The sequence below is a fragment of the Garra rufa genome, chromosome 6 (genome assembly GCF_049309525.1).
Source record: "Garra rufa chromosome 6, GarRuf1.0, whole genome shotgun sequence".
Lineage (NCBI taxonomy): Eukaryota > Metazoa > Chordata > Actinopteri > Cypriniformes > Cyprinidae > Garra > Garra rufa.
Window position 1 is genome coordinate 34,921,136 of NC_133366.1, and position 23,463 is coordinate 34,944,598.

The window sequence follows — 23,463 nt, forward strand, 5'->3', positions numbered from 1 at the left end:
CTGTAATTCTGGAGGACAAATTAAGGTTGATTTGCATAAGGCTTAACAGATGATTATTTTCATCTTCACATTTAACGTACCAGGAATAATAGGGTGATGATTCTTAACCACCCCCCACGTAAGTGTTCGCACTGTGTGAATTTTCCTCAGGGTTAGAGAAGTCGGTGAGACAGATTCTCAGAACCTCCTGAGGGATTCTGCAGGAGTCATGAACTATAAATCGGGTTACTAGTCATCAGATATGATTTAATAGATGTCTCTCTCTCACTCTGGCTCAAAGCGTATAGCTTTCTGATAACTTCGGTTGCAGACCATTGCAGTTGTTAGTGTGTTATATGGATCAATGACATAAAAAAAGAGTGTTTACAGTAAAGAAAAGGAGAAATCGTTTTAAAAATCTGGTTTAAAAACACAAGTTCTTGAGAAATGTGCTCTTTGAATTCATATTAATTTGATGTAGTTTTGAATGTTGTTATATAATTGTCAAGTAATGTCTCAATCTGATCAGGCACGTGCAAAGGTAGGGCTCAACCTGTGCAGAGCACATGCCCTTTTTGTAATTACACTCGGAAGTGCCCTTTTTTTGGGGAGTTTTTTAAATTTATAAATCAATGCTATTGGTAACCCTTTACATCTGTTTGTCTTTTTGACAAATATTTAACCAATTAAAGGCATTAAAAAGCGCATCTCTTACGGTGCGTTCACACTGGCACGTAGCGAGCGGGGCGAAGCGAGCGTTTTCAATTCATTCATGTGGAAGTTGAGCGTAAACGGTCGCGTGGTGCATTTTGGGATCGGAAGCGGCGCGGAGAAAGCGTTGAGAGCGGCTGAGAGCGTCAAAAGGTTGGGCATTCCTCAACTTTATGCAAATTTCGAGCGCAAAACGCCGGCGACAACCAATCGCTGTGAAGAGTAGGCAAGGCAAGATTATGATGCGTGTTTCTGAAACTGGTGGATTACTGAGCTGAAATCACATATTATTGAAAAAGTCAAGCAAAAGTAAATGTACTTTGCATGTTTTCATTATATGCTACAGTTTAGTTTTCGAACCGCCGTTAAAAGAAGACAATGGAACATAAATAGGGTGTGAACATTGTTTTTCAGAGGCGTGCTCTGCCCTAAATTTGACACACCCCAAAGCAGTGGCGTTGTAGCGTTGCCAGCGGCACTGAGCGCATATTTAACGCTGTAGTGTGAACACACCGTAACGGTGCGTTCACACTGGCACGTAGCGAGCGGGGCGAAGCGAGCGTTTTCAATTCATTCATATGGAAGTTGCGCGTAAACGATCGCGTGGTGCATTTTGGGATTGGAAGCGGCGCGGAGAAAGCGTTGAGAGCAGCTGAGAGCGTCAAAAGGTTGGGCATTCCTCAACTTTATGCAAATCTCGAGCGCAAAACGCCGGGCGACAACCAATCGCTGTGAGAAGTAGGCAAGGGAAGATTATGACGCGTGTTTTCGAAACTGGTGGATTACTGAGCTGAAATCAAATGTTATTGACAAAGTCACGTAAATACACTTTGCATGCTTTCATTACATGCCAGTGTTCAGTTTGCGAACCGCCGTTAAAAGAAGACAATGGAATGTAAATAGGGTGTGAACATTGTTTTTCAGAGGCGTGCTCTGCCCTAAATTTGACACACCCCAAAGCAGTGGCGTTGTAGCGTTGCCAGCGACACTGAGCGCAAATTTGACGCTGTAGTGTGAACGCACCGTTAGGGGCCGTTCACATGTAGCGTCTTTTGCGCGCTCAAGTTCGTTATTTCAAATGGAGACGCGCGGCTTGCGCGCGCATATTGGAAGCGACGCGGTCGCGACGCGCTCGTTTTTTCCAGGCGCGTCCGCGCCGCATCGATTTTAAAAACATCTCAACTTTTCAGAATGTCGCAAGCGCACCGCAGGTCATGTGACATGAACTAACCAATCAGCTTCCTCCTCACGTTTTTCCGTTACATTGAAACCTCAGCAGAAACATGGAGGAGCAGCTCATCATTGTGGTCCAGGGATTTCCTGAACTTTATGATTTGTCAAGCCCCCATTATTTTGACGCTAATAGAAGAAACAATGCATGAGACGCATAGGCTTGGAGCTAGAGCGCAGCTGATGGTTGCTTAGAAACGGCAGACGCTTCCGGAGCGCAAGCGCCCGAGCGCTTTGTTGATAAGGAAGAAAGCGGCGCGCCTAGCGTTTTCCACGCGTTTTTAGGCGCGACATGTGAACGGCCCCTAAGCTGATTGGTTGGTTCATGTCACATGACCTGCGGTGCGCTTGCGGCATTCTGAAAAGTTGAGATGTTTTTATCTCGATGCGGCGCGGACGCGCCTGGAAAAAACGAGCGCGTCGCACCCTGTGCGCGTCGCGACCGCGTCGCACCGTGTGCGCGTCGCGGACGCGTCGCTTCCATTATGTCGCTTCTACATTTGAAATAACGAATTTGAGTGCACAAAAGACGCTACATGTGAACGGCCCCTTAAGCGCGCGCAAGCCGCGCGCCTACGTTTGAAATAACGAATTTGAGCGTGCAAAAGACGCTACATGTGAACGGCCCCTAAGGAAGAAAGCGGCGCGCCTAGCGTTTTCCACGCGTTTTTAGGCGCGACATGTGAACGGCCCCTTAGAACCGCTCAAACTGTCAGTCAAACTTCACAACTCGGCCCCCTGAGCGCCGCGAACTCACGTTATAGCACATCAGTCAGAGTCATAGAGCAGAAGCAGATGAACTTCTTCGTCTTGTAACGGTAAAATATCTTGTTGTTTGAATAAATGCAACGTTGTCTTTATGAAATAAACACATGTCTATAAAGGTTCATATAATGCATCACCACACCGGTGTGATGTTGACGTAATGTGATGCCGTCGTTTTAATGATGGACAAATTGCACACATTCGCTGGTCAAAAACCCGCGGTGTAACTGCATTTGAGTTTGACACAAAACGACCGAGTGATCCTTGTCAGCTAGGTAAAATATATTATAAGAAAATTTATTTTGATTTTATGGCTATCTGCTGAATGTGCTGATGCATGTATATATTATCTGTATAAAAGTTATTAATACTAATTAAATATAATATAAGAATATTATTGTGTGTTTTTTTTTTGGTGGTGGGGGATGCTTTTTATTGATCAAAAGTGATGATAAAGACATTTTTTAATGTTACAAAAGATTTCTATTTCAAATAAATGCTGTTCTTCTGAACTGTCAAAGAAATCTGAAAAAATTCTACTCAGTGGTTTTCAACATAATAATGATAATGAATGTTTTTAAACAGCAAATCAGAATATTAGAATGATTTCTGAAGGAGTAATGATGCTAAAAAATTAAGCTTTGAAATCACAGGAATAAATAACCTTTTAAAATATTTTCAAATAGAAAACAGTTATTTTAAATAGTAACAATATTTCAAAATTGTTCTGTTTTTGCTGTACTTTGTATCAAATAAAGAGAATAAAGAGACTCCTATAAAAACATTTAAAATCTTACTGTCCAAAAATGTTTGAGTGGCAGTGTAAATATACTTAATCAATACCACATGATGTTTTACAATCTGATCTAATCTTGCCTCAGTATAAAAGGGTCAAATAATCTGATATTTTAAGAAACATATTGGCCTTGACACAATCATGAGGGTCTGCATGTAGCCTTTTTTTCATATTTCCACATATTGGTTGCACCACATGATTTTTTGGTTGCACCGCATGACTTTGATTTAGTGGACAAAAGTTTTTGTCTATTTTTTTTTTTTCAAAGACATAATACAAGATCACTCTTAAGTACTTAATAACAGTGTCAGCCTTAGAAATAATTTTGTCAGCCATTTTTTAATTTAGTCTTAGTCTTCAGACATCAGTCTTAGTCCTGTGTCAAACTGGCTGAATGACACTTTCATTTAAGTCAAACATCTCATGGAGATCGCTAAACTTCAGCTTACTTGTTTTTTGGAGCTTCCATAATGAAGAGCAGGCGTGTGCGGGTTGCCAGATTGAAAAAAATAAGCAAAACACAGGGCAGAAAATGTATCTTTTTATCAGAGAAGGTGTGATTTGGAGATTTGAGCATTTGATATCTGGCAACTGCACAAATGAAAGCTTGTGTAGTAAGATTTTGGTGTATTTTTTTAATACATTTTGCATGCTGATACAGTAAAGTTATTGTTTATTGACTTTATTGTCATTTTGTCATTGTCTTGTTTTAGTCATGGGAAAAAATTTGGTCAAAGAACATTTTTCCTCATAGTTTTTGTTAACAAAATGAACACTACTTTATAAGGACGTCTTTCTAGCAATAACTTACTTTTAAATAGGTTTTTCATTAAATCAGGACAATTATCACCCTGACATTTTTGACTTTGTGTTCTCAAAATGAATTTTAATTCAGAAATTAAAAACATGCTTTTCATAAAAGAGAGTGCAGTAGGCCAATATGTGCGTGAACTGCATTTCATGTATTTTTATAATTAATAGATAGGACAAAAAGTATTAAAGTAAAGTATTGAATTCTATTTAAAAAAAAAAGATTGCAACTCACTCCCTCTCTTCCTCTTTCAGTCTTTCTCTGTCCAGGTGTATTGAGAGGTGTGTACCAGAGTGAACACCTCTTTGAGTCAGACCACCAGTCTGGATCATGGTGTAAAGACCCCCTACAGTCATCCAACAAGATCTACTATATGCCCTGGACACCTTACCGCACAGATACACTAACTGAGTACTCATCTAAAGAGGACTTTATTGCAGGTCGGCCTACCACGACATACAAACTACCCCATCGTGTGGACGGCACAGGGTTTGTGGTGTACGATGGTGCGCTTTTCTTCAACAAGGAACGTACACGCAACATTGTTAAATTTGACCTGCGAACTCGTATCAAGAGTGGAGAGGCGATTATCGCTAACGCTAATTACCATGACACCTCACCATATCGCTGGGGTGGAAAATCTGACATCGATTTGGCAGTGGATGAAAATGGACTCTGGGTAATTTACGCCACTGAACAGAACAATGGACGAATTGTGGTCAGTCAGCTCAATCCCTACACACTCCGAGTGGAGGGGTCATGGGATACGTCATACGATAAGCGATCGGCCTCCAATGCCTTTATGATCTGCGGAATCCTGTACGTAGTGAAGAGCGTGTACGAAGATGACGATAATGAAGCGTTGGGGAATAAAATTGACTATATGTATAACACAGAGAAGAGCCGTGAAACACACCTCAGCATTCCCTTCCCAAACTCCTACCAGTACATCGCAGCTGTGGACTACAACCCCCGAGACAATTTGCTGTACGTGTGGAACAACTACCATGTTGTCATATATTCTCTCGACTTCGGAAACAATGACAACCGACTGGGCTTTGGTGAGTTTCCTTTTTTCCCTAAATATAGCATAGCATTCCCACATATAGTATTAAATTAGAATTAAAAATACTTACATTTGTGACACTATTTTGTAATCTTTAATGTTTTTACACCTAATTTGTTCGAGCACTCCAGGTGGTCTCAGGCTGATTCAATCAATCTGCAAACACTATAAATTATCTCAAATGCTACTGAAAGGAGAATCTGGTTTGATTGTTCTGTGCAAGGTGCCTTTTACTCCACTTAGAACACAAACAGCACTGAGGTTATTTACACTGGTTCCCTTTCTGGTTCAGTTTTTCTGGTGACAACCAGAAAATTGATCAGTTTTTATTGGTGGATTAATATGGTTTCAGCCGCTAGTTTAAACTGACACACTTACTGTAGCTATCATGGCGCGTTCACACCAGATGCGAATGGCGCATCAAGCGCGAGTGATTTACATGTTTACAAGTCAATGCAAAGATGCGATAGACCTCCCTGTGAATGAGGCGGTGCGAATCATGCAACACAAATTGATGCGCATAACACGTCATTCACACGAATCACGCAAGTTGAAAAATCTGAACTTTGGCAAAAATTTGCGCCGCGTTAACCAATCAGGAGCTTGCTCTAGTAGTGACGGAGGCAGAAATCCGAAACGACAATGGAGGACAAAATCATTGTCACTGTATGTGGATACTCGGAGCTGTATGATACATCTTAGTACTTTTATAGAAACAGGAATAAAAAGGATCTTGCTTAGAAAAAAGTGAGTGAGGAGGTCAGACAATCTGGTAAGTTGTAAAAAACGCTCTTTACTTAATTTGAGCTATGTATATATAATTATTGAGACTACAAACTAGTTAAAGCCAGCAAATTGAGCTTATTCACCGTATTTTACAACTACTTTTCCGCTGACAAGTGGCAGAAGCCCCTCCCTTGACGCGAATTTGCATCTGTTGTAGTGAATTTCACACGCGAATAGCGCGATTGTGTTTCCTTGATATAGTTTTTTTTTTTGCCTGAATTAGATTTAATTCGGATGACAGAAGAATATCTATTACCTGTTTATTTTAGCATGATCATTACATATATAAGTGATTTTAAAAATAGATAATAATAATAACAATAATAATTATTAAAGCATTTCTCTAGGGAAATGTAGTATCGCAAGAAATATCGTTATCGCAATATTGAACACCAATATCGCATATTTTCCCAATATCATGCAGCCCTAATTACCACAGTTTATTCACTATAGTTTAGAAAATGATAATAAAATATGACAAGAACTCTGGAGTTAAACTGTGTCCGAACAAATTCATCTTGATAGACTTTGATAGAAAAGTATGTAACAAAACATGGTCAGGTCAAAGTACCAATTTCTTCAATTTCTATTTATCAATTTTAATGGCAGTCCACTGTATGAAGAATTTGTGTGTAATATGTCACAGTTTATTTTGCTATTCTCACGTATAAAAATAAACTACAGTGTCCTGCACCCACTAGTAAAGAAATAAAAAAAATTATATCTGGTGTCTGAATAATTTTTGGTTTGACTGGTGTTTAGAAGAGCAATTACCATATTACAATTGAAATTATTTAGTCATGAAACTGTAAAAGCATGATAACAGTAGTCCGTACATCTCATGTTTTTGGAAGTTCTACAAGTTTTTGTGGAACAGGATCAGACCAAAATATAAATCTTTTTATGCATTACACAATGTTCTCTTCCAGTGACTTGTTTAATCAAGAACTGCTGCAACCATTGAATCTGTGAGTTGAATTTGTGAACAGGATCAGTTAACAAATGGTTCTGTTGAGCAGTTTGTTTTTAGACAAGCAACGAGTCTAGTTCAGACCAGACTGATTGATTTGTAAGAGCTTACCAAAGGGGAAAACTGTCAGTGAATCAGTGAATCAGTAAATAATGGCTGAAAGGTTGGTCTTTTCATCAAATAAATGTTATTACTTAGAGTTAGTTCACACAAAAATAATTAATTACTCACCCTCATGTCATTCCAAACCCGTAAGACCGTCGTTCATCTTCAGAGCACCAATTAAGATATGTGACCCTGGACCACAAAACCAGTCATAAGGTTAAATTTTACAAAACTGAGATGTATACATCATATGAATACTCAATAAATAAGTTTTCTATTGATGTATGGTTTGTTAGGATAGGACAATATTTGGTCGAGATACATCTATTTGAAAATCAGGAATCTGAGGGTGCAAAAAATCAAAATACTGAGAAAATCACCTTTAAAGTTGTCCAAATTAGGTTCTTAACAATGCATATTACTAATCAAAAATTACATTTTGATATATTTACAGTAGGAATTTTACAAAGAATCATCATGGAACATGATCTTTACTTAATTTCCTAATGATTTTTGGCATAAAGGAAAAATCTAAAATTTTGACCCATGCAATGTATTTTTGGCTATTGCTACAAATATACCCTAGCGACTTAAGACTGGTTTTGTGGTCCAGGGTCACAAATTTTTAATGAAATCCAAGAGCTTTCCGACCCTGCATAGACAACGCAATTACCACGTTCAAGGTCCAGAAAGGGAGTAAGAACATCATTAAAATAGTCCATGTGGTAGTTGCATTGCTATCTATACAGGATCAGAGATCTCTAGAATTTCATTTAAAAAAACAAATTGTGTTCCGAAGATGAACGGTCATAAAGGTTTGGAGCAACATGAAGGTGAGTAATTACTGACAGAATTTTCATTTTTGGGCGAACTATCCCTGTAAGATACTTTGAATACAGAGCAAGGACTACTTTTTATTTTTTATTTAACTTTTCTTGGCAAGGGTGAATAAATAATGCCAGAATTTTTATTTTTGGGTGAGCTGCCCCTTTAAATGTGTGCTGTCAAGGGTGAAATTTATTGCTCCCCACACAGTCAGAATTTATTTTACAAGTATTGTTCTACTCTGTGATTGTCAGTCACAAATCTACTTTGAAGAACTAAACTGGCAGAGTTAGAAAGCCCTGTCATTTCTGCTCACTCATATAAGTATTCATGTCAATGATAAAAGAGACCTTCAGGATTTTTTCCCTGACTTACATTTTCAGAGAATGTTATTGTATAGGTTATCACAGTCCATTAGTCAGGTTGTTTTTCACTTTATTCCTTCTTCGCATTTAGAGTTCAGGCACACTACTTACACTGTATTGTATTGCAATTTTAGTCAGCTTGCCAGCTCAGCTGAAATGCAGCTAAATTAATCATTATCTACAGTGTAAACTAACAGTTATTATCTCCAGCATCTACTGACATCCCCATTAGAGCAGAGCAGAGTGTATCTCTTTGCTCTTAACTGGGTCCAAATCGAGCATATTGTATGAGATTTGCTTAATAAATTGCAAATAGATCCTCGCATGCACTGTCAGTTTATTACAGAACAGCTTACACAACAAGCAAACACTAAATACAACTAATACACTTTTCATCTTTGAATATTTGTACTGTATGTTTCTGAAACCCACGCACTGATTTACTGAATTTAGTACTTAGTTTTCAAAACATATCTCAAAAGGTGTAAATAGCTTTAAAAATATATATGGACCTCATCTGCAGGTGCAAATATACGTAGGTGCTTGTTAATGACCCTGCCTGCATTCATTTTCTTTATTAACATGCTCCACATCAAAGATCTTGTAAAGCTCGAGTTAGAGCGGGAGTGTTAGCCACCTAAACTAATGCAGATCAGACGCTGTCTAGTGGTCATATCAAAGAGAATATTGCTATAACAACACCATCTTTGTGTAGTTCAGCTTTTAATTAAATTTTATCTTGGTTTAATTAGTTTTTCATTTTGTCTGCATGTCAGCTTTGAAAGAGAAAAACATCTACATTCTGTCAAGTACAGCAGAGGAGAAAATGCTCTAGAAATAGACTTAACTCTTTTAGAACGGCACGATTCTTAATAAATTAACAATCATGATTCTAAAGAAAAATGTTCCTTGCATTTCTATTAAAAAATACAATAACAAGTACAAGAATGTGAATCAAAATATAGAAATACAGTAGGTCAATCAGTAACATAAATGGAAATTACATACGTTAGACCAACTTAAAGAAAAACGTAATAGTGATAACTGGGAAAAAGACAAATTTTAAATTTTAACTTTGTATTTATATGCAGAGCATTCACAGCTTAAATGTACTGCACCGCTGTTACGTGGGTGCTTTAATTGAGATCTTTAAACAGTTAATTCTTCAACTCTTTTGACCCATATTTTTGGTTTGTTGTCAAAAAAGCAGACTGCCTTACCAAATGTTGCTGCCCTACACTCTTAAAAATAAAGGTGCTTTAAAAGGTTCTTTAAGCGATGCCATAGAAGAACCATTTTTTGGTTCCACAAAGAACCATTCAGTCAAAGGTTCTTTCTCATCTCTTTCTTACCTTTTTATAATCTGAAGAACCTTCTTTCACCACAAAGAATCTTTTGTGAAACAGAAAGGTTCTTCAGATGTTAAAGGTTCTTTATGGAACCATTTAAACAAAAAATGTTCTTCTATGGCATCGTGAAGCACCTTTATTTTTAAATTTCACTTTCAGAACAAAAATTTACAGATAATGTAATCACCCCCTTGTCATCCAAGATGTTCATGTCTTTCTTTTCTCAGTCGTAAAGAAATGGTGTTTTTTGAGGAAAACATTTCAGGATTTCTCTCTATATAATGGTCTTCTATGGTGCCCCCGAGTTTGAAATTCCAAAATGCAGTTTAAATGCAGCTTCAAAGTGCTCTAAATGATCCAAGCTGAGGAAGAAGGGTGTTATCTAGCGAAACAATTGTTTTTTTTTTTCTAAAAACATTTACAACTTATATAGTTTTTAATCTCAAACGCTTGTCTTGCCGAGCTAGACAAGACAGGCATTTGAGGTTAAAATGTGTATAAATTGTAATAAAAAAAAAATAATAACCCATAGTTTTGCTAGATAAGACCCTTCTTCCTCGGCTGTGATCGTTTAAAGCCCTTTGAAGCTGCATTTTGGAAGTTCAATCTCGGGTGCACCATAGAACTATATTATATAGAGAGAAATCCTGAAATGTTTTACTCAAAAAACATAATTTCCTTACAACTGAAGAAAGACAAGAACATCTTGGATGACAAGGGGGTGAGTACATTATCTGTCAATTTTTGTTCTGAAAGTGAACTACTCCTTTAAGAGTGTAGCCATAGATTCCTCACAAATACTGTAGTTACTAGAGTTATTGTTACTACAATAAAACTGTAGTAACTTGGTATTATCTTAAATCCCTGTTGTAGCATGTTGGTTCACTCTGCAGTCATTGTGTCAATGCCCCAGGGCAGCTATTTTCAAGTCACGCAAGCACACCTCCAATCTACTGGAAAGGGAAAAGACTGAAATGTCAAAAACCATGTGCCATTTCGATAACATATGTCAGCTGTACAATAAAAAACTGACGGCAATGTTTAAATCAGCCTTCAAAAAAGTTTTTTTTATGTTTGCCCTGCTCATGCGCATGCGGCGCAAAAAGTGCAAGCAGTGCCAATGACAACAAGCCAGTTACATCTTTTTATTGAAAAGCAAGACTTTGTTTTCTACAACCACCATATTGCAAACTTTGGTTTAAGTAGAGGCGAGACACTGCAGGTGTTTTTTTTTTTTTTTTTTTTTTTTGAGGGAATGAAATGTATAAAATCAAGCAAATTATGAACAAATCCCTCTGTAAAAAACCTTCAGGATATAGACTGGAATAAAAAAGCAAAGTTTGGTGTGTGTAAGTGCTACTGAAGTGGAGATTTATGGCTCAGTGTAGGAGAAAACGGCCTTTTAAAAATATGGATTGTAATTGAAATATATTGACAAAAGTAGATAATGAAGAACTAAGTGTTCTAGTGCTATAGAAACACTTAACAGTGTCTTTTGGATGTTTTCTTTTTCTACTATAGTCTGAAAAAACACTTTATGAAAAACCAAAAAGGCCAGAACCTTAAGAGTGTTTTTGAATGCAGTGTCTCCCGTCAAATGTCTGGATCTCATGGTTTCATAACAACATCTTCAGTATTATATTATATTCACTATTATATTTTGATGGTAGATTTACCCAAAAATGATAATTCTGTCATAGACAGCAATGCAACTGGCATGTTCAAGGCCCAGAAAGGTAGTAAGGACATCGATAAAATAGTCAATGTCCTTACTACCTTTCTATGCCTTGAACGTGCCATTTTTTTTATAAAATCTCTCGAATTTTATAAAAAATATCTTAATTAGTGTTCCAAAGATGTAAGTTCTTACAGGTTTGGGACGGCATGAGGGTGAGTAATTAATGAAAGAATTTATATTTTTGGATAAACTATCCCTTTAAATATAACATAGCAAATGTAAGGGCTTGCACATGTTGAACCCCCTACTTTTCGATGGGAGTTAGTACTAGTTAGTTAGTATTAATTCAGCACAAAATAAAATTAAAATTTTAGGATCCGTTTCAGCCGTCTCCATCTTTCAAAGGCATCTCTTATACAAATCCTTGTTTTATTTCGGACTTTGTCACGACGTATTTCGGATTCATAACAAGGTCTTTTAGTTTAGTTTAGTTTAGTCTTTTAACGTTATACATGTTTTATCCGACACGTTTGTAGCTGCAGCTGTAACTAGAGCAGAGCTGGCAACCCGGATGACGAAACTCTACTGACTTCGTGATTAGTAGATAGCTGGAGGGTGGAGCCTCAGACCAAAACACAAAATGACAACAATAACATCAGTTGTGAGCTGCAACTTTCACTTTTAAATGACAGTATCCTGGCCGGACCACTGTTGTCAGTGATATAAGTATTTGAAATGAACATGATTTCTTAATGTCTAGTGACATGTCAGGGCCATTTTTTGATTAGCTGATATAAATTTCTTACATACAGTTCCTTTAAGCTCGCTGGTACAGTTTTATACTATAAATAGATGATGGGCTTAAGTTTTGTACATGTGCTGCACGTCCCTGAACAAAGTGTGTTTCTCTTGGAAGAGTTTAAGTGCTTGAGAAAGCTCTGCCATTCAGGTCAGCTGGGAGGACGTTGAAGGATTCGGATCTACAGGAACAGTAAAGAGAGAAGATAAAGAGATTGAAAGAGATTATATTTGCCCGGTTATGTGCTTTCCTCTCCTCTTTGTATCTCTGATGTTCTTTTGCTGCTTCTCGGATTCTTTTTCTTTTTATAGGTCTCTCATTGTCAATAGTTAGTGCAAATTTAAGCTTTTCCCCTACTTTTTTGCCCAGTATTTCAGCATTAAAACCTGCATCCTATTCAATATTACACATAATTCAGATTAACCAGCTACAAAGTGCACTAGCTAATGGGCCTCTTAACATTAACACAAAACAATTAACATCATTTTCAAATGTGATTTGACTGTTCAGAACAGTGCCTAAACGGATAGTTTACCCAAAAACGAAAATTCTGTCATTAATTACTCACCCTAATGTTGTTCCAAAACTGTAAGACTTTGTTCATCTTCAGAACACAAATTAAGATTTTTGTTGAAATCTGAGAGCTTTCTGACCTTGCATAGACAGCAACACAACTACAACATTCAATAGCCAGAAAGGTAGTAAGGACATTGTTAAATATTCACTATGGTGTTTACCAAAAAAACACTAAAAAGAAAAGTGCAAAGATAAGAGAGTCTGTTTCCGCATTCTTCCTCTGCTGTCAACTGTGGCTTAGCAAAATAGTCTGTGAGCACCACCAAATCATAGTTTTATATACCAGCATCCCTGCTGAAAAAACAGCTAAAACCAGCCTAGGCTGGTTGGCTGATTTTAGCTGGTCAACCAGGCTGGTTTTAGAGGCGTTTTGGACACTTTCCCAGCCTGGCCAGGGTGGTCTTACAGTAGCTGGTCAGGCTGAGAGACCACCAGCTAAAATCAGCCTGACCAGCCTGGCCAGACTGGGAGACCAGCTAAAACTAGCTACTTCCATCTTAAACCAGCTAAGACCAGCCAACCAGCCTAGGCTGGTTTTAGCTGTTTTTTTCAGCAGGGATGTAACCAAAAATGTGAATCTTTTTGGGCCATTTTTATTTTGAAGAAGAAATTTTAAAAAAAATATAAAAAAATGTTGGATTGGAAGCAGATGAATTAGCTATTCATTCAAATTAAAAGGTTTATCATATGTAATTTTTGCACTGAACATACATATTATTGTTAACTGGCCTTTCTGATATTAACACCAATGAACAGTAAAGTGAATTTTGTTTGAAAAAAAAACATTTTGTGTACATTTTCTATTAATCATGGTAGGAGTTACTCAACATAATGGAAAAGAGTGATATAACTGGGAATATATCCAGACCGGCTGTACAGTCAAGCATATAATCAACATTTCTAAAGAGCCAATTCAGGTGTCTAGATCACAGTGGTGGAGTAATGCTGCACATTCCCAGTAATGTATGCCAATTGCAATAGTGTACTGCAACCTCCACAATGTAGCAATCAGAACAGCCCTTACCAAAAATAAGTATACCTTCAATATCTATTATATTTTGATGGTGGGATAATTTGCCCAAAAATGATAATTCTGTCATTAATCCCTCAACCTCATGTCATTCCAAACCCGTAAGAACTTCATTCGTCCTCAGAACACAAATTAGGATATTTTTGATGAAACCCGAGAGCTTTCTGACCCTGCATAGACAGCAATGCAACTGAAACGTTTAAGGCCCAAAAAGGTAGTAAGGAAATCAATAAAATAGTCCATGTAACTCAGTGGTTCAACCAAAAGCTGACACAGAAGAGGAAAAAAAAAAGTTATTTTTGTTTTCTTTGTGCACAAAAAGTATTCTCATAGCTTCATAACATTACAGTTGAACCACTGATGTCACATGGACTATTTTAACAAAGTTCTTACAACCTTTCTGTGCCTTAAATGTGGTAGTTGCATTGCTGTCTATGCAGGATCAGAAATCCCTCGGATTTTATTAAAAATATCTCAATTCATGTGATGTGTTACATTAAATGTTGAAGTGTCTGTTGTTTCGATTTCTTCTTCAATTGTGTTTCGGAAATTCTGTACAGAAGATACAGTGCAATAGAGCCCCTAGCGTATAACAATTAAATATATACTTAAAAATATATTTTTCAGAAGTATATAAAGCACATTTCTGAGAAGCACATAAAAATATATTGAAAGTATACTTTCCTTTTTTTTAGTTTAAAAAAATATACTAATAGCTCACTTGAATAAACTTCTTTTTCATAAGGGAAACCAACAAGATGGAGAATTGTGACTTGCAAATCATTAGCGCCCATTATTATCAACCTGATTTGCATAGTTCTATTGGTGAATATAGTGCTAAAACAATACAGATAGCCTTTGCAAATCAGTATCAGCAGTATCTGCCATTCATTTTTTTTTTAGCTTTTTCTTACATACACAACTGTTCATCCAAAGATCACAGAAAAAAATAGCTTTAAAGGTTGACAGAAATGAAATTAGTTCTGCTCCGTTAAGCATGTTCACACAGCGGAAATAAAAAGCATGCACACATGTGTTTCACATGTAACACTCACCATCTCTCACTTAAACACATCTTGAAATCTTACTGCCGAGGCGATAGCAGTTTAATCTGCTTTACTTTAAAGCACGCTCTCTGCAGACTAGCTCTCTCACTCTCGTACCAGAATCATCTTCCTGCAGGTTTGCTTTAAAGTCTAATGCTAATGTAATATGTTAGGATTGGCACCGCAGATAGTTTAAGTGGAATAGCTTCCGTGCTCCTTTAGCGGAGTGAAGACTTCTGTTCTCTGCTTTTATTAAATGAGAGAATGTCTTACATACGGTTAAAACTCTCTCCATTGGCAATTACAGCTCAGCACAGAGGGAAAACTTTATTTAAACCGATCGGCAGGAACAAGAATGCACCTGGATCTGCCAGCAGGGAGTTTAACACACAGATCAATCAGTAATGGAGTGATGTTCACACTCACACTTGTATGTACACACTTCAGAGCTCAAAAACATTCTCATATCAACACACACACCTACACGAACACAGGGTGCAAAATAAACTTTGTGCTGAACCTGACAGTAGAGGGAAAATTGGAAACATTTACCAATTCATAAATATTTCTTACATAAGTGCTACTGTATTTTGCATATTGCTTATTTTCATAAAAATATTGATTGGATATTTGATTTAATTGTTAAATGTTTGCCCGTATGAGATAGGACAAAGTTGTTTTTGTGAAACAGCACAGATCATTGAGTCACAGCATCATACACAAGCTGGCGTCTGGCTCACAGTGATACTGCACCTGTCACAAAAATATAGAGACACGTCATTATTTTGTTCCTCACATTTTTGTTTTGATGGAAATGGAAGGAAAATACAACCTTAGCCCTGTGGTTTTCAAAATGGGGCCCTCACCAAACCTCCAATGAGGCCTTAATATGACATAAAAGATAATTTTTTTTTTTTAATATGTGACCCTGGACCTCAAAACCAGTCTTAAGTCACTGGGGTATATTTGTAGCAATAGCCAAAAATACATTGTATGGGTCAATATTATTGATTTTTCTTTTATGCCAAAAATCATTAGGAAATTAAGTAAAGATCATGTTCCATGAAGATTTTTTGTAAAATTCATTCTATAAATATATCAAAATGTAATTTTTGATTAGTAATATGCATTGTTAAGAACTTAATTTGGACAACTTTAAAGGTGATTTTCTCAGTATTTCGATTTTTTTTTTTTGCACCCTCAGATTCCAGATATTCAAATAGTTGTATCTCGGCCTATAAATATTGTCCTATCCTAACAAACCATACATCAATAGAAAGCTTATTTATTGAGCTTTCATATGATGTATACATCTCAGTTTTGTCAAATTTAACCTTATGACTGGTTTTGTGGTCCAGGGTCACATATATGTTTATTTAAATTCACCCCTTAACAACAGCTTTTTCTCTGAATAACCAGGGTTCCAGCTGTTTTGAAAAACCTGGATATATGTGGTAGCCTAATTTTGTAATTTTTTTTACAACAACAAAATATGTTTTAGCCATGCCAAGCTCTAAAATATTCTATTATGTAGATGGCGTGAATAAAAAGGCTTTAAAATCCATTTCCTTAATCTTTATCCAGGATGTTTGAATATTGCCGTGGACAATAGAGGGCTTTGGAGTCCAAACAGTTGAGAACCATTGCTTCAGGCATTGTAGATAAACCTTTAATTGTGAATTTTCCACTGAGGACAAAGCAATTAAAAGATGTTCTTCACTGGACTTGAATAACATTGATTTGAGTAGCTCACATCATTTACATCAGTGAGGTTAGATTCTTTATAGCGCTCATTCTTACTGATGTCCATTTTGTCAGAAAATCGATATTTTAAATTTAGATCTTTTCACTGAATCAGTTGAACCGTTTCACAAAACAAGTCTAAAGAAATTGTTCCTGAATCAGTCTGAGCAGTTGTCTTAACTCAATGAACCAAGGACCATATCATTTGGACATCTGTCTTGTGAGTTACTGACTCATTGAACTCAGAAGCAAGTATGTGAAGTGTTTTGAAGATTTGATTGATGGGGCCAAATGTAAGTTCATAGCTGAATTATGAAAATGTTATGAAACACGTTGCAATTATATCACAGACTTGACTGTAAGAAAATTTGATCAGCGTACATACAAAAGAGAGCTGTTTTTAATAAATGGCATTTTATTAAAATGTCTTTTTGAGCCAGGATCTAAATATAAATCATATTTCGGTTTCTAAATGACTTTATGTTTTACAGTATCTCAGCTGAATCATGGCTGCAACAAACTGAACTGGAACATATGAAATTACAATAAACACCTATTTTTACTCACATTTGCGGTATGGCAAGTGTTAATTTTGGACCTTGCTCGCACATACAGTTGAAGTCAAAAGTTTACACACACCTTGCAGAATCTGCAAAATGTTAATAGTTTTAGCAAAATAAGAGGGATCATACAAAATGCCTGCTATTTTTTATCTAGTACTGACCTGAATAAGATATTTCACATAAAAGATGTTTACATATAGTCCACAAAAGAAAGTACTAGTTAAATCGTCACCTTAGAAGTATAAGGTTCTATCTGCATTCTGAGCACCAAAGTTTTTGTGTTCCATAGACTTCTGTAGACAGAACCATTTTTGTTTTCTAAAAAAAAGGCCCCAAATGTACACAGCTTACAAAAGAAACATCAAATAATGTAAATAAGTTGTCCCAGAATAAGAATATGTGAATAACTCAATTTTGACAAAAATGTCAGATAGAACCTTATAATTCTAAGGTGACGAAATTTATAAAAGTAAACCCATTCAAAAGTTTACATACTCTTGATTCTTAATACTGTGTTGTCACCTGAAAGATCCACAGCTGTGTTTTTTTTTTTTTTTTTTTTGGTGATAGTTATTCATGAGTCCATTGTTTGTCCTGATCAGTTAAACTGCCTGCTGTTCTTCAGAAAAATCCTTCAGGTCCCATAAATTCTTGATTTTGAGATCCGTCTTTTCTCACTGAGGGCAACTGAGGGACTCATATCCAACTATTACAGAAGGTTCAAACGCTCACTGATGCTTCAGAAGGAAACGGTGCATTAAGAGCTGGGGGTGAAAACTTTTTTTAATTTGAAGATCAGGGTAAATTAAACTTTTTTTTGTCTTCTGGGAAAAATATAAGTGTCTTCTGTAGCTTCTGAAGGGCAGTACTAAATTAAAAAAAAGATATTTAGGCAAAATAAGGAAAATGTATACATTTTAATTCTGTTCAAAAGTTTACACCCCTGCATATTATTAGGAAATGTCTTATTCAGCGCAGTACTAAGTTAAAAATAACATGCATTTGTATGATCCCTGTTATTTTGGTGAAATAATTAACATTTTGCAGATTCTGCAAGGTGAATGTAAACTTTTGATTTCAACTATATACTTACACACGTATACACACACACGTTTACACAGACTGCTGACCTAGAGCATCTCACCATGTAGATCTGAGAGGATAAGAGTGCGGATTACAGTGGTAACCCCACCAAGGGGACTTACATTGCTATTACCATACTGCTGATAACAGGAGGAAGAGGAGAGGAGACTTGGCTTACATTTTTCCTCTCTATTTGTGCTTTTTTGCATCTTTATGATTATAAATTCTTTGTTTCTGAACTCACTCTTTTTAGTACCTATAGCTTATCTCTTTGTTAAACAGTGGACCCAAAAAGTGTTTGGACACTGAAGTCACACTTAAAAATGTGTGAATGTCACTGCATTATTTACAAAATATCAAACCAAGTGGCATTTGCATACAAATGATTCTAGACCTTTTCTCAAAACTAATGTCACTGAGACATTTTTGCAATTACTTTTAACCAATTGGTGTCACTGACACCAGTTATGTTTGGACACATTAAACACCCACAATGCATCCAAATATTTTGTGCCCGAATACTATGTCTTATTTCTAAACAACATACCTAGTTTTATATAGTTTGAAATAGATATTTTGTGACACATACAGTACCATTCAAAAGTTAATGTTTTTGAAAGAAGTCTGTTATGCTCACAAAGCCTGCCTTTATTTAATCAAAATACTGTAAACAGTAATATTGACAATATTATTACAGTTTAAAATGTTTTCTGTTTTACCATATTTTAAAATGTAGTCCATTTTTCCATAGTCCATAGTTCTAATTAACATTTACAAAGAGTATCTAGTGTGATTGGAGCCAAAGATTTCAACCGGTTAACAGTATATTTTCTCATTAGTATGAAGTGAACTTAGTACTTAACAGTAGATCATGCTCTTCAACAAAATATCAACGCTAACATGCAGTTCATTCTATATTCTTCATCCCTTTGGAAAGTATATATTTTATTCTATGTATTTTTGACATACTGTATCAACAATGAGCACCATTTTAATAGTGAACAAATGCATACTATAAATACATAAAGGAACCTTGTAGTACAATGTTCATTATAGCAGCACCTCAGAGAAATTGCACTGTGGAGAAAACTTCTAAACGAATAAACCACATGTATTTGAGAGTAAAGAATACTCCATTCACAGTAAATACTACCTGTTAATGTGATTAAACAAAATGAAAGGGTTTCTACTGTTTATGTAAATAAGCTATAATAAACAGACATTTACTGTGATCTGTAGAATCAGTTAATTGCATAAATTATTGCTTTACATCCTGCGTGTGGTGTCTTTAATAACAGTCCTATATTGTTGAACCAACTTGGTTCACGATGTGAACAAACACAGTGTGAACATTTACTACGTAAAGTGGTTAAGCAGTGAGTTACCTTATTATCAGTGTTAATAACTGATGAAAATATTGAAAATGAAAATATTTTTTTTCCTATTAGTTCAGGAATAAAACGTTAAAAATAACAGTGTTTATTTGAAACAGAAATCTTGTGTAGCATTAAAAATGCCTTTACTGTCACTTTTGTTTAATTTAATGCACCCTTGCTGAATAAAACACTGAAATTGTTCATTTTATAATATATATAATAGATTTAAAATGCATTTATTTTACACTAAGTATAGTTCATATCGCTCAAGACTTACTGATATAAAAATTGTAATTACAATTTATTTGGAGTACTACTTGTGCACAATGCACATTTCTTAATATTAGGCCTAAAATATGTTTTAATGTCACTATATTATATGATCTTTAAATAATATCTGTCTTTGACAAATATTTAAAGTGTACTTGCTACCGCTTCAGCACAATCAAATATACTTAAGTATATCTTTAGTTGGACTTCAGCACTACTTCCGCACAATTAAAGTGCATTAAGTATAAAATTAATTGTTCCAATTTAGCAGACTTTATATATACCAGTTTAGTATACCAAAAGTACTGCAGAGTATTTTTTATTTAGTACATAATATGTAAATATATTTGTAGTATACTTAGCATGAAATAAATGCATTTTAAATAGTAAACTTATTTTTCACCAGGGTTAGTTCACCCAAAAATGAAAATTCTGTCATCAATTACTCACCCTCATGTTTTTCCTGTAACATTTTCGTTCATCTTCAAAACACAAATTAAGAATTTTCTCACCTCGCATAAACATCAAAATTAGGTTGAACCACTGTTGTAACATGGACTATTTTAAAAGTGTCCTTACTACCTTTCTGGGCATTGAACATAGTAGTTGCATTCCTATGGTCATCAAAAATATCTCTAATTTGTGTTCCGAAGATGAACGAAGGTCTTATGGGTTTGGAATGACGTGAGTAATTAATGACAGATTTTTCATTTTTGGGTGAACTATCCCTTTAAATGAAACTGCTATTTATGCATCTTTGTTAAATTAGATGTATGGATATTTTACTAGATTTTAAAATTCATCATAAACAGCAGCACAAACTTGGACCAATCACTGATTCGCTGTGTGGTTGCCATGACGCTGTCTTCTGACTAGTCCTGATCAGCAAGGTGACATTGTTTCCTGTCTCTGTGTAGGCTGAGGCATATTTAACAGGACCGTGTGCATTGAGCAGCCCCGAAAGATTTGCCGTTCCGGTCACACCTGAAAGTATGACCAAACATCAAATGACCCGATTTCATATAGCGGTTTTCCGACGAGCCAGTTGTCAGAAATAGACGTCCGATTATATATTGCCTTCTCTTTCATGTTAGTCTAGGAAGAGATGGGCTTAACAGACCGCGCTGGAAGCCCACTCTGAAGTCGCGCTGCCTTTAAAAGTGTTTCGAGTAATAGAGGATAAAATGACCTTTACCCTCAAGGAGTGAGTCAGCCATCTTTCCACCGATGTGGAGAATAGAAGACTTCCTTTGATCGGCCGCCAATCAAAGCGCCCTTTTCGTTGGAAAACACACACGTTGCCCTCTATCTGTACCCCTATTGTGTCTGAGTGGGCTGTATCACGGAGATGACAATCTAGAGACACGGAGGGCACGGCAGACAGGCGGTCATCGGCGAGAAAAGGAGCGATGGAGAGATTTGGAAGGTGGATGAAAGGGCTGGTTTGTCATTTAATGGTTTCTGTGAGAAAAAAGGAAGGGAGGGTGCCATGCCTGTCTGTGAAGCGTGTGTGTGAGCGATTAGTCACTGTAGAATGCTCTGCTGCTTTCCGAGTCTTGCCTCAGTAGCTCCTCACACAGACAGTTACAGAAATAGAAACAGGAAGTGCTTTCATTTCACTCAGCGGCCCTTTAAAATCACAGTCAGATTTGCCGCACAGAGGGAGGTGGGGGAGAGAGAGAGAGAAGAGAAAAGAGGGCAGGAAAAGTGATGAGAGGAGATGTGAGGGGATATTTGGATCAGTGCATCTCTATAATAAGCCAGAGCTGTCTGGTGGGATATAGTCTAAGAAAGAGGAACTATCTTTCTTTCGGAAGTGCTAACGAGGGCTCACGCAGCCTTATGATTGCACAGTTTTGTTAGTGCACATTTACAGGTATAATTTATGCACCGGCAAGTACATCATGTGCTAAATCTATTAGGGCAGGGTCAGTGGCCGATCTGCAAAGTAGGCAGTACTGCGGGGATGTTCCCCCAACCCAGACAAGCACAAGTGTTTTCAACAGTGATGTTAATACAAAATGTCTCTTGAGCTCCACATCAGCATATTAGAGTGATTTTTGAAGGATCATGTGACACTGCTGGAGTAATTTCTTTTGGTGTTTATTACTCTTTTTTGTTATGCTGGTGCATATAAATGAAAATATGAAATATATTTATTTTTGTTCAATTAGTCAAAAACATCCCCTGATTTTTTTTTTTAAAGGGGACATCAGATGCAAAATTCAGTTTGCATTGTATAGATCGATTTTTCTCTTATGTGTTCCCTGACGTGTTCCCTGAAGACATTTTGTAAATTTCCTACCCTAAATATATCAAAACGTAATTTTTGATTAGTAATGTGCATTGCTAAGAACTTCATTTGAACAACTTTAAAGGTGATTTTCTCAATATTTAGATTTTTTTTGCACCCTCAGATTCCAGATTTTTAAACCCTAACACACCATACATCAATGGAAAGCTTATTTATTCAGCTTTTAGTTGATGTATAAATCTCAGTTTTAAAAAATTGGCCCTTATGACTAGTTTTGTGGTCCAGGGTCACAAATGTGTCTTAGCAGTGTGTGGACACAGCCACCCTACAATTATAAAAATCCATTCACTCGTTTTTTTTTTAATCCCCAACAAATCTGAACAGTATCAATTATCAAGCGTTTTCATTTTCTGAGCAGGATTACAGCATTTTGCTCAAGCCCCACCCACTATCACTAATTGACTGTCCCGTATTACCATATTTCCAACCTCAGCCAGTTGTACGCTGTCCAACATTTTTTCCACGCTCAAGCAGCTGTAGCGACATCAATGTGTCAGATGCAATGCAGGTGTTTTGTATTTGAATGTAAAAGTGAACATAAAAGTCCCAACATCAGAGCCACTGAGGACACAGTGGATTAATTTTGATAGTAACATGCCACAAAATACACAAAAACCAGAAAACAGAGGTGAAGTGAGCAGTAGCTCATTAGCATTAAAGGAACCATGCACAGGTAGTTTTGAATAGAGCTGTTTTTGACAAGTTAAAAAAGATGTTTTACACAACCATTGAGGAATTTTAACCAAAATATGTTGTGGACATTTCATGAAGACCCTAAAGAATCATACCAACTTGTGGAAAATGGACATCTGGTGTCCCCTTTAATACTTACAGTTCTGAGTGGGTGTGTTCACACTTGTAGTTCGGTTTGTTTGCTTCAAAAAGAAAAGTGATACATTTGGTCCTGGTCTGCTTAGTGTTCTCACTGGCATTTTTAAAAGCGAACCTAAAGATACCGAACCTAAAGGCATAGTGATACGTTCACAACCTGATTGGTCGGAATGAATGACTTATATTTCGTGACGGAACTGACCAACACTCCAAACAAAAAAAAAAGGTGCATTTGACTTAAAGGATGTGTTCACACTTGTCATGTTTGGTTCGATCAAAACAAACTCTGGTGTGACTGCTCTGTTAGTGTGGTTCATTTGAGTAAGTGTGAACGCTGCCATCCGAACCCTGGTGCACAGCGAACAAGCGGACTGAGACAGCTAAAAAGATGGGTCT

The 23,463-nt window shown here is 36.5% G+C and overlaps 1 protein-coding gene across 1 annotated transcript in view; it reads left to right on the forward strand.

Moving 5' to 3' along the window:
• The window catches only part of adgrl3.1 (adhesion G protein-coupled receptor L3.1), a 134,709-nt gene that overhangs the window by 48,459 nt on the left and 62,787 nt on the right, over positions 1-23,463 (forward strand). Inside the window, exon 5 of the mRNA XM_073842645.1 lies at positions 4,547-5,353. Coding sequence (XP_073698746.1) covers positions 4,547-5,353 — 807 coding nt within the window. The remainder of the gene's footprint in view (positions 1-4,546; positions 5,354-23,463) is intronic.